This window comes from Vespa mandarinia, chromosome 2, assembly GCF_050613455.1.
Source record: "Vespa mandarinia isolate Hongniang chromosome 2, ASM5061345v1, whole genome shotgun sequence".
In the NCBI taxonomy this organism is placed as follows: Eukaryota; Metazoa; Arthropoda; class Insecta; order Hymenoptera; family Vespidae; genus Vespa; species Vespa mandarinia.
In genome coordinates, this window is record NC_140811.1 from 6,978,629 (window position 1) to 6,990,049 (window position 11,421).

General features: G+C 26.2%; 4 protein-coding genes across 12 annotated transcripts; 3 read left to right on the forward strand and 1 right to left on the reverse strand.

Moving 5' to 3' along the window:
- Positions 1-777: 777 nt before the first annotated feature.
- On the forward strand, positions 778-3,665 carry Rcd5 (microspherule protein Rcd5). Of its 2 annotated transcripts, none has more exons than XM_085655030.1 (6): positions 778-1,113; positions 1,390-1,762; positions 1,864-2,064; positions 2,147-2,566; positions 2,645-2,732; positions 3,017-3,665. In XM_085655030.1, exons 1-6 carry the CDS (start codon positions 995-997, stop codon positions 3,085-3,087), a joined length of 1,272 nt encoding a protein of 423 aa, XP_085511156.1. In that variant the 5' UTR covers positions 778-994; the 3' UTR covers positions 3,088-3,665. The 2 variants fall into 2 exon arrangements, with proteins under 2 accessions (XP_085511156.1, XP_035744158.1); XM_035888265.2 differs by having other exon boundaries at positions 780-1,113; positions 2,645-2,860.
- Positions 3,666-3,763: 98 nt separating this feature from the next.
- Positions 3,764-8,510, forward strand: LOC118451567 (apoptosis-inducing factor 3). 8 transcript variants are annotated; one of them, XM_035888260.2, is made up of 9 exons: positions 3,764-3,903; positions 4,347-4,592; positions 5,928-6,058; positions 6,203-6,495; positions 6,640-6,976; positions 7,083-7,433; positions 7,520-7,725; positions 7,822-8,038; positions 8,149-8,507. In XM_035888260.2, the coding sequence occupies exons 3-9, from the start codon at positions 5,953-5,955 to the stop codon at positions 8,397-8,399; spliced, it is 1,761 nt and encodes a 586-aa protein (XP_035744153.2). In that variant the 5' UTR covers positions 3,764-3,903; positions 4,347-4,592; positions 5,928-5,952; the 3' UTR covers positions 8,400-8,507. The 8 variants fall into 8 exon arrangements, with proteins under 8 accessions (XP_035744153.2, XP_085511154.1, XP_035744157.2 ...); XM_085655028.1 differs by having other exon boundaries at positions 3,805-4,173; XM_035888264.2 differs by lacking the exon at positions 5,928-6,058 and having other exon boundaries at positions 3,805-4,173; positions 8,149-8,506.
- Positions 8,511-8,745: 235 nt separating this feature from the next.
- LOC118451570 (c-Myc-binding protein) lies at positions 8,746-9,709 on the forward strand. Its single transcript, XM_035888267.2, has 3 exons — positions 8,746-9,018; positions 9,212-9,333; positions 9,429-9,709. Exons 1-3 carry the CDS (start codon positions 9,004-9,006, stop codon positions 9,571-9,573), a joined length of 282 nt encoding a protein of 93 aa, XP_035744160.1. The 5' UTR covers positions 8,746-9,003; the 3' UTR covers positions 9,574-9,709.
- A 172-nt stretch (positions 9,710-9,881) lies between these two features.
- mgr (prefoldin subunit mgr) lies at positions 9,882-11,194 on the reverse strand. Its single transcript, XM_035888266.2, has 2 exons — positions 11,047-11,194; positions 9,882-10,800 (listed from the first exon to the last, which is right to left on the reverse strand). Exons 1-2 carry the CDS (start codon positions 11,128-11,130, stop codon positions 10,312-10,314), a joined length of 573 nt encoding a protein of 190 aa, XP_035744159.1. The 5' UTR covers positions 11,131-11,194; the 3' UTR covers positions 9,882-10,311.
- Positions 11,195-11,421: the final 227 nt, after the last annotated feature.

Sequence of the window (11,421 nt, forward strand, 5' to 3'; positions counted from 1 at the left end):
TAATCATTTGATCATAATATATAGACTTTAATCTACACTTTATTGTACTATATTCGTTCAGTATGCCTGATTAATAAGATACTTCAATTAAAATAATTTCATTATATATTAAATTTATCAAATATCTTTGTATTTTATATTATGTGCTTCGAATATGTAAATCTCTCCAAAACATTTAGATTTTTTTCTATCATAATGATCACTCGTAATAACATTTTATATGGTTTAAATAATATTTTAATTTCATGAGAGAAATTAACAAGTTAAATAATATGACAGTAAAAAATCAACCTTCCCTATTATTTTAATATTTTATAAATATATTTAATTACCGTTATATTCAAATTTTCAAAATTCTTCATATCTAGTGAATATTTTTCATAATTCTGATTGGCTTTATCAAAGTCCAGTTCACAGTCAGTAGGCAAAATTACTAGGCGAATAAAAATGATAAATATATCGAAATTGTAATACAACCATAAAAGATCAATAAGTAATTTTTTATAAGATTACTTTTTTGAATCTTATATATACACATATATTTTTTTTATTTTTATCGTACTAAAATTAAAAATCTATTGTTTTCAATTTTTATTGAATAAATATTATATAGGGGTTTTTTTTTTTTTAAATAAAACAGCGTTATTCGTCTTTGACTACTATTTTTCCAGATGGCATAACTTAATTACAAAAATACAATTCCACATTGTGATCATTTATTATCGAGTTTTTTTTTGTTTTTTATATAAGCTTTCATATATTTTCTAATCTCATGTAATCTTGTATAAAATCTATGAACCATTTACGCACAATATTTGATTTGCGGAGTATGCGCAAAAGTTTCTGCGCAAATACTACTTATCTTGTATTTACGTTTATATTATATGAGAATGTATTAAGCTTACGTCTGTACGCAATGTAGGTACGCAATGCGAACAGAATTAGTTGCTGGAAGCATTGTTTTTGTTAAATTTCGTGATAAGTCCATAAAATAATGAGTATATCGACCTCAACAAATGTGAACCATAGTGGACATTCTCATAGTGGGGAAGCTTTCTTAAATATTCCAGTTGAATCCTCAAATTTAGATGCTTTAGCGACGAAACGGAGGAGGTGTGTATATGTAAACTGATTGTTGTTTATACCTTCCAGTATGATGCTAATCAAATCTTTTGAATATCACTTTTCAATATAACAAACAAATCAGAATTTTATTAAAACTGTTTTTATGTAGTTTTTAGGTTACTATGAATACTCAAAAATTGTATATTTTAGAAAAAAGTAATGTTAATCTTAGTTATCTTTAAAATTTTTAATTATTAATTATTTATGCCCGTACTTCATTGTTTCTATGCCTTATTAATGATTGAATCTTTTTTTACTTAATAGTTCATCGCGTACAATAAAACGCAGAAAATTTGATGATGAATTGGTGGAAACAACATTTAACCTTCAACCTTCTACTGCAAGCACAAAATCAGCATCAAGAACTAGAACTTTATCGGTATCTGCTAATCCACAGGATGTCTTGCCATCACAAATTCTTGCAAGTCCTATGCAAATGCCACCAAACGTGACACAAAATGATAGATGTAATCGTAGGCCTCCTAGGCCAAGCGGTTCAAATGGATCTGGAAGAAAGAGTAAGAAGAACAAAAGTCATTCACATTCAGTGAATGCTACAAAAGATCTTGGCCGATGGAAGCCTACTGATGACCTAGCTTTAATAACTGGTGTACAACAAACAAATGATCTACGAATGGTAAAATATTGAATTATATATAATTTTCTACTTTTTACTTGTACAATCAATAAAAACCCTATAATAAATATTCACTATAATTAGAAACTGGTATTTGTTAGGTACATCGTGGTACAAAATTTTCATGTCGATTTACACTTCAAGAAATTCAACAAAGATGGTATGCTTTATTATATGACAGTGCAGTTTCTCGTGTCGCAGTTCAAGCTATGAGGAATTTACATCCTGAATTAATTGCTAGTGTGCAAGCAAGAACTTTATATAGTAAAGCTGAAGAAGATCTTCTTGGTACTGTTAAATCAGTAAGTATATGGTCAGATAGTAAATACCTTTTTCTATAGTTTTTAGTAACATTTTTGTAATATGTATTTTTAATTAACTTAGACTTCTCAACCAACATTAGAAGTTTTTCAAGAACTTCTTGAAGCAAATGCGCATACATTTTATCCACATAGAACAGCTAAGGCATTACTTGCTCACTGGCAATTGATGAAACAATACCATTTATTGCCAGATCAAACAGTTCAAAGTTTACCTAGAGGTGAACATGTATTAAACTTTTCTGATGCTGAAGATATGATTGCTGATGCAGAATTAATGGAGCAGAAAGATGAAGCAGTAGATATCGAACTTGTAACATTGGATAGGAAAAATAAAAGAGAAATTAGAATGTTAGAGAATGAACTTGGAAGATGGCAAGTTCTTGTTGACAGTGTAACAGGTGTTAATCCACCAGATTTTGACAATCAGACGTTAGCGATACTCAGAGGTCGACTTGTCAGATATCTTATGAGATCTCGAGAGGTAACATTTACCATGATAATATATACATATGTAATATATACAAACCTATATAAGTACAATATTGTATACAACTTTAAGATAACTGTGGGACGATCTACGAAGGACCATAATGTCGACGTGGATTTGAGTTTAGAAGGACCAGCATGGAAAGTATCTCGTAGACAAGGTACAATTCGTTTAAGAAATAATGGTGATTTCTTTTTATCTTCTGAAGGAAAAAGACCAATTTTTGTGGATAGTAGACCGATTCTTGCTGGAAATAAAATAAAATTGAACAATAACAGTGTAATTGAGGTAATCGCTAACTTTTTAAAAATCATACGCAGAGTTATAATTTATTGCATATTATAAACAATCAAAATAAATATTATTTATATTTAACTGTTAGTTACTTTTATAAATAATAGTAATAATATAGAAACTTTCAATGTTTGTTATTACACATTGCAGATAGCAGGGCTGAGATTCATATTTTTAATAAATCAAGAACTCATTTCTGTAATTCGCCAGGAAGCTGTTAAACTCAATTTAAATCCTTAAGTTATATATAATGTGTGTGACCAAGAATAATGCATTGAATACTCTTACAATTATTTTTAAAATTGAAATATGTGAATTTTAATTTGTAATATTTGACATTTATTATTGTATTATTTCTAGTACAAATTTATAATTATGATTGCGTTCTTCGTGTTAGGGTAAAATGTAAATTGCCAATATGAAAAAAACTGACTACGTAGTATACAATCTGAAAAATTATATTTCACTCTTACACGTTGAATTGTATATCTGACAAACCGTGCCAATGTATGGACAATTGTATATTTTCTTTTATTTTTCATTATTAATTAGAGGTACAATATATCTTGTACAGAAGCAGTTATATAGCCGTAGTATATAATGTTAGTGCTTTATAATAAAGGGCACAAAAAGATTTTTTATTTCTTTCTGCTCCCTATGAATAATTAGATCTGTTGATCTAAGTCGTATAAGTTTATAACACATTGATGAATGGTCCAATTAAATGTTGCACAATTCTTTTTGTGATCTTTTGAATAGATCGATAACAATAGGAATAAAATTATACAAGAAATAAGAATTATCCATATCATTTAATTATTCTTAACCACTTGTAGTGCAAAGAAATTTATGGTTGCGCGTGCCAGAACAGTCGAATGCAAATCACTTCGGGGCGCTTTCAGGATTCTACATTATCTTGTCTTCTCCTTTTATTTGTGCAAATAATATCACAGGCTTCACTATCACTTTCTATTTTACAGCCTGGAGTCAATACTGATAACTTTACACGGTGAAGTGCAAGCAGAAACTGTGTCTTGGTAAAGAATTTCATTAACAGTTGACGTGCCACGCACGTCATTTTTCTTTCTGCAACAATTACCTGACGACGTGTGTAACACGTCGCTGGCGTTCCGGTAACAGTAGCATCTCGACGTGCGTGGCACGTCTTTTCACTGCAAGTGGTTAAATATAAGATGTAAAATAGCAAAAGTAAAGAGTTTTGCTATTTAATAATTATTTGTTAATATGCTCCAATTTAAAAACTATTACTATTTACAAAATTTGTGAAAATTGGGCGACTTAACTAAGTACATATATAACACTTTTTATTAAAATAAATTTTGAAGAACTATTTCATAGCATATTTATTTTTTTGATGTTAAAAAAAATACTGCTGAAATAAAAAATTAATAAGTTTTACCTCCTATCGTATAAGATATGTAAAAAAAAAGTGAAAGTAAAAACATATGTATATTTCAAGGTCATTTTGGTATAGTGCATTCGCACACAATAATCTTACTCCTATAATGCCACAATATCGAGTGATAAATAAATTCCAAACATCAATTTCAATCAATTCTCGGATATCTTTTGCAAATGGTAGCCTAAAAAGATATCGTGATAAAGATAACAAACAGTAATTCATTAGTCATGGGTTTGAAACATTGTAAAGAATTTTCATCTACAGATGACTATGAGAGAGAACGATATAAATCTACGGAAAAAGGTATAGTAATACATATTTAAATTATTTTATTCATATATTTTAACAGATAGGTATAATATTAGCAAATTTATCATTTCGCATAAGTTATACGTAATTTCGATCATTTTAAAATAATAATTTATATATATATGCTCATAATAGATATTTGTAAATGATCTGAATCATTTAATTATTTGTTTCTTTTTATTTATTCCTTTAAAGTCCATTTAAAAATAATATTTTTAATCTTGCTTCTCAATGGTATATCAAAATAACTAATTAATTAGTACATGATCAGAAGAATATCTATTTTAGACATTCCACTGTAGACTCTACAGCTTCGTTCAATTCTGTAATCTACAAATGAAATAAATATTCTTAATCATATAAACTATCTTGTCGGTTTAACCATAATAGTAGTTAGTCATAACATTTTTATATATATGCTTAATATTAATTAAAATTTATTGAAAAATCCTTGTTTTTTTTTTTTTATTCTATATGTAGTTTGTAAAATACATATAAGAATTCCAATTACTTGTTGCTAGTGATTAAAAATATCAAGATTATCTTATACACGATATGGTATGATTGCTCTTATATCTGCGTTATTCTACAAAAAGAAAAAAAAAAGAAACGGTTGAGTGAGTCTTTAAATTTACAATGAGTTCCAGAATTATTCTTCCTCTATATCATATGCGTAATTTATTAAAACATCTGCGGTAATTAATGATTATACAAATTCAATAATTAGATTATTGTACGATTTCTCTCATATTTTGTATGAATTTTTCTGCCAAGAAAGTGGAGATTTGTTTGCGTTTAAAATTGACATTTTGTCATCAGGCGAATTGAACAGATGTCCTTATTCATTAAATCGAGATAAGTTGTAGATAATAATGGTCGGTATGTTGTTAATTAAATAAATTTTCTTTTTTTTTTTAAATTATATTCATTTTAATTTTATCCAAATATATGACAAGAATTAATAACCTAATACATAGTTAATATAATTTTTATTTATTATTCTATCAGTTTTTCTTTTTAATTAATCTATAGTTGACGAAGTCTTATCGACGCATGCGGAATGAAAATTTCATCTCTCTATGGGACTTTCTTAGTACTAATAGTAACAATAATTTCAACAGTCAACTGTTTTAAGTAAATGTAGTCTAATTTTGGTCAGATTACGTTTTTTAATATATGAAGTAGAATAATCCTTTGATATCGTATAATACATAATATAATTAATTATTTCTAATTTATAAATCAATGGATTTTTTTCTTTGATTCCTAATATTTTCGAGCTTTTTGTGTACATTTTATGAATATAAATATTCCTTTATTTTATTGAAGTTACTTAACAAATTCCGAGTTTGTAATGGCAACAAATGGGGATAATAAGAGAAAAATTCATATATGTAATCTATGCAATAAAAAACAAGATATTAGTAAAACACATAATAGAGGATCATGCTGTTGTTCTTGTAAGTTTGTTACAATATAATTTCTAATATACATTAAATGATAATAATATAGATTTTAAAACTTATACTCTCGACTTTTTATATTTTCATATGCTATATATTTCTTTTGTATATATATAAAATTAAAGTTCTTTTCATTTTTAGGTATACCAGAAAAATATGATTATATAGAAGATGTAGTATGTAAAGAAAATGATATTAGTGAAAATGAAATGAAAGTGGTAACTCTTGGAAAAAATGATGCTAAAGTTTTACTAGTAAAACAAAAAGGAGAAATACATGCACTTGGAACAAAATGTACCCATTATGGAGCTCCATTGCATACAGGTGCATTAAGAGACGGAATAGTAAGATGTCCATGGCATGGAGCATGCTTCAATATCAAAACAGGTGATATAGAAGATTATCCAGGATTAGATTCTTTACCTTGTTATAAGGTGAGTATAAAATTTTAAAATATCTTTTAAGAAATATTCTATTAAAAAATCGAAAATTTAATGTAATTTCTTTTCATATAAATAAATTATTTATATTACATACTGGTAATAAAAATGAATATCATATATAAAAAATATATATAGGTAACTGTAGATGAAGCAGGACTTGTGCATGTCAAGGCAAAAGTTAAAGATTTAGAAATTAATAAACGAGTTAAAGATATGTGTGAATATGATGTTAAAAATTCAAAAACAACTTTAATTATTGGTGGAGGTCCTGCAGCTGCAACATGTGCTGAAAGCTTACGTCAAGAAGGTTTTACAGGAAAAATTATTTTAATCAGTAAAGAAAAAGTATTACCTTATGATAGAGTGAAAGTATCTAAAGTAATGAATTTTGATGTGAACAAATTTTCTTTAAGACAACCAAGTTTTTACAATGATCACAAAATTGAAACAAAACTAGGCCGAGAAGCTATAGGTGAAAACAATATATATGTTATAATAATTTATATTAATATAAATTATTAATAATAATCAAATTATATATATATTTTTTATTATTTATATGCTTTCTATTATTGCAGGTCTGGATACAAATCAAAATATTATTACGCTTGACAATTCTGAAACACTAAAATATGATTACTTATTCCTTTGCACTGGCTGCAAAGCAAGAATACCTGATTTATCAGGAGTGAATTTAGAAAATATTTTCATATTACGCAATTATACTGATTCATATGCTGTACAACAAGTATTACATCCTAATAAACATTTGGTTATATATGGGGTAGGTTTTATTGGTATGGAAGCAGCTTCTTATTGCATAGATAAGTGTGCATCTGTCACCATCGTAGGACGAGATAAAGTACCTTTAGATACAATTTTCGGTACAGAGATTGGTAATAGAATTAGAGAGGAATTTGAAACAAAAGGTATTTCAGTAAAGATTTTTACAATTTTATAAATTGAAATATTTGGTTTGTCTCTATAACAATACAACTATTCTTTTCTTTTTGAGGTATTAAATTTATATTTAATAATACTATATCAAAGTTTCTTCCTAAAGAAGGCAATGATAATATATTAGGCAAAATTGAACTGTCTAATGGTAATATTCTTGAAGCAGATATATGTATTATTGGAATAGGTACAACATTTTATACAGATTGGTTAAAAGAATCAAAAATTAAGATGTTGGATAATGGTGGTATTATCGTAGATAAGGTATTACTTCTATATTGAATATTATTCTTTATTGTTTTATTTATGTTCGTTTTACCAGTAAGATAATTCTTTAATAATTTCTTTTATTAATTATAGTATTTGAAAACAAATATAGAAAATGTATATGCTGGTGGTGACATAGCTTATGCTCCAGTATTAGGTTCTGATCATATTTCAGCTACTATTGGCCATTATGGCTTAGCTCATTATCATGGTAAAATAGCAGCTTTAAATATTTGCAACAAAGAAACAGTTTTATACAGCGTCCCATTCTTTTGGACTACTTTATTCGGAAAGAGTTATAGATATGCAGGTAAACATCCTATTTTTTTAGAACTAAAAATTATAATCATTAAAAATGTATATATATAAATATATATAATATTATATATTTTAATAAGTCAAGAATTTAAATATTTGTAGGATACGGCAAATCAGATAAAGTGATCATTTATGGTTCTTTAGAAAACTTGCAATATTTTGCTTATTATGTAAAAGATGGTAAAATAATAGCAATGAGTAGTGTTGGAGCAGATCCAGTTGTAGCAGATTTTGCAAATTTGTTGGCAGAGAAACAAATCTTAATGGAGGATGATATTAAAAACAATCCTTTTGGGTGGATGTGTAATAAAACTAAAGATGTAATAAATAAATTCCAACTATTACATGTTTAATAGAAGTAGTTCTCTTTTTTGTATATCTTTTATCTTATATCTTTGTTTCTCAAAATTAATATATTGTATTTAAAAAAATGTAAAAAGATTATGTAAAATGTAAAAAGATAAAAATATATATATATAAATATAAATATATACCTTCACCACAATAATGAATTTTTATATTATGATTTTTTTTTCTTTTACTAATAATTTTACAAAACAATTGCAAATTATTGCATAATTTTATTAATATACTCATTTAAGTTCTTTGTATTAATATACTTAGAGATGTATTTTTGGTTTGTTGGTAATAGCAGTTGGTATATAAAAATATTTAATGTTCTAAGGACCTTGAACCATCTTAATGACAAACTTGAAATTATATTGTTGTTACCCGATATCTAACCTAACGTATTTTGAAAAAGCATACCGGCTTGTTTTTGTATAGTGTATGGTATTTATTGCCACAGTGATCGTTGTTACGGCTTGTTTATTTACAGTATGAAGAAATTATACTGAATTTGAAGGAGAAATACCTGAAAAGAGAATAGAATTTTCTTCTATTAGTAAAACTTTACGAGAGTGCAATAAATATACGATTCCAAGTAAAAAATTAACGATGTCTACATTTAAGGTAATTAATAACAAAAATATATCACTAAACATTAATTTATTTTTATGTTACATTACTATACATGTGTTTTTACACTTTACTTCTTACACTTCTAACGAAATAATATCAATGAGTCTGAGCAAAGATAATGTATAGATTACAAAATTAATTGCTCATTATTATTAACTTTTCACTTTTAAATGTATTATCTTAGCCAAGTGATTCTAAAAAAGAGGAATTCCGAAAATATTTGGAAAGAGCAGGCGTTATGGATGCCCTTACTAAAGTACTTGTATCGCTGTATGAGGAAACAGAAAAACCAAATGATGCGTTAGAGTATCCTTTATTTTATTAGTATAATATAAAGTGGGGATTTTAAAATACAATGTTTAAAAAGGAAAATAAAACTTATCCTTAATAAAAGTTTATAGGTATATACGTAAGAATCTTGGAGACATAACCGAAAACAGTCTAGAAATTAATACATTAAAGAAGGAATTAGACGATGCTAGAGCAAAGATTACTGAATTAAGAGAAAAACTAGTTAAATATGAACTAGACGAAGCAAATGATTAAATGCAGATTTTCTCACATTTCTATTAATAAAATAATAATGGAAACTGAATATTAACTAAGCACTGACAGAATTACACTAATTATATCTTTGTATATGTATTTTCAATATTTTTAAAATTTAAATGTATAAAAAATATAAAAATTTGAAAATAATTTTCTCAAATCATCTAACTATAAAAATGATTTCATTTTTTAAATTGTTTCACGATTTAATTAAATCTAAATCTATGATAATTGTACTTTACATTTTACACATACTATCATATAATAGCATTTAATTATCAAAATTAATAGCTATGATGCCAATAATTCAGAATTAAATTTAAATAAATATTTTCCATACCAAAAATTATATAGTACTAGTAGTATTTCCTCCAGTATTATATTCTCACATGTATTCTTTTACATGTATGATCTCACATGTATTCTTTTATATTTACATCCATTAGCAAAATATTATTACAATAATAATATTTATTCAATAATCATCATACATATGTTTAATTTTGCCTGTTTATATTTTCATAAATAAATAACTATTATAAAAATAGCTTCACACAATATTACCTTTAAATTTTTAGCTTATTGTACCATGAAAATAAAAACTGGTTTATATTTTTTGTAATTCATGTATTTTATTGATGATATAAACTCATTTAAAATATAAGCAGATATTAGAAGTAAAATTTGTAGATTCCTTTAGAAGTTGTGTACAAGAGTAATGAATTGAAAATAATTTCATGGAATCTTAAGTGCTTGTCTACGCTTAACATCCCAGTTATAAATCCTTGTCATATTTACGTGCATAGTGGTAAATTGATCTCTGACAAAATCTAAGTCATGTTCCACGTATCCTAAATTTTTCTTAGCTGCTTCAATATTTTTAGTCAACATTTCTTGAGCATCATCAAGCGTATATTCCAACATAACATTTGCTCCGAGCCAAAGGCAAACTTTACCTGTAGGTGGAATAGTAGCTTTTGCAAAAACTTGTTCAGATAAAAGAAATTGAGTTTCTAAATCATGACTATTATTTTTCTCAATCTGTAATTTTTCGATCATTTCTAATGATCTTTCTAGATCTGGTATCTGTGCTTTTAATCGTCTTCTTTTATTAATCAAATTATATTCCATGAATTTATATTTCATATGATTTTCATCTAGTTTTTGGAGAACTTTATTCACGGATTCGTTCTCTGGTTTTGCCATAAATGCATCTACATCTTCCTAAAGGTCAAAAAGGATTGACTTTTACAATTGTTTCTTAAATATATTTTGATAATAGTACAAATTAAAAGAATTATACGTATATATTATTCGAAGTAATATTATTTAATGTTATATAAATCGTTTCTTTCAATTAAGAATTATTCGGAAGTTTAGTCAGGCAGAAACCATACAAATTTATATTTAAATTAATATGAATGTAAAAGTAAATCTACGAGAGATGATTAATATAATAAATACACTTACTACAAAGTCTGCTTCTGGAATACCAGCATAAGATTTTTTTTGTGATTCAATCTCAATATCTAATTTATTCTTACTCTCCTCCATGTTTACTTGGTTATGTGACTATGAAATAGAATTATATCGAACATTCAGAATCGATATGTTTCCTTTTTTTATAGAACGTCAAATACACAATCGAAACTTTTTTATCGATATATCGATGTTTTCAATTCAGAATTAAAGAATTAACATTACTTAGCTTTATACATTAGACAATATATTTTGATAATCTAAGATAAAAAAGATATAAAATAAGATATATTTTATTTATTTATTGTCTTTATTAACCTTAAATAAAACTTTTTATTCTCATATATGGAATATGAACAAGTTGCA

Coding starts and splice junctions, on each gene's coding strand:
- Rcd5 (XM_035888265.2), top strand. CDS start 995: ATGAGTATATCGACCTCAACAAATGTGAACCATAGTGGACATTCTCAT. Junction 1,763..1,863: donor AAACAAATGATCTACGAATG/GTAAAATATTGA, acceptor GGTATTTGTTAG/GTACATCGTGGTACAAAATT. Junction 2,065..2,146: donor TTCTTGGTACTGTTAAATCA/GTAAGTATATGG, acceptor TAATTAACTTAG/ACTTCTCAACCAACATTAGA.
- LOC118451567 (XM_035888258.2), top strand. CDS start 5,659: ATGAAAATTTCATCTCTCTATGGGACTTTCTTAGTACTAATAGTAACA. Junction 7,726..7,821: donor GTGGTATTATCGTAGATAAG/GTATTACTTCTA, acceptor TATTAATTATAG/TATTTGAAAACAAATATAGA. Junction 8,039..8,148: donor AAAGAGTTATAGATATGCAG/GTAAACATCCTA, acceptor AAATATTTGTAG/GATACGGCAAATCAGATAAA.
- LOC118451570 (XM_035888267.2), top strand. Junction 9,334..9,428: donor AAACCAAATGATGCGTTAGA/GTATCCTTTATT, acceptor AAAAGTTTATAG/GTATATACGTAAGAATCTTG.
- mgr (XM_035888266.2), bottom strand. CDS start 11,130: ATGGAGGAGAGTAAGAATAAATTAGATATTGAGATTGAATCACAAAAA. Junction 10,801..11,046: donor TTCCAGAAGCAGACTTTGTA/GTAAGTGTATTT, acceptor TTTGACCTTTAG/GAAGATGTAGATGCATTTAT.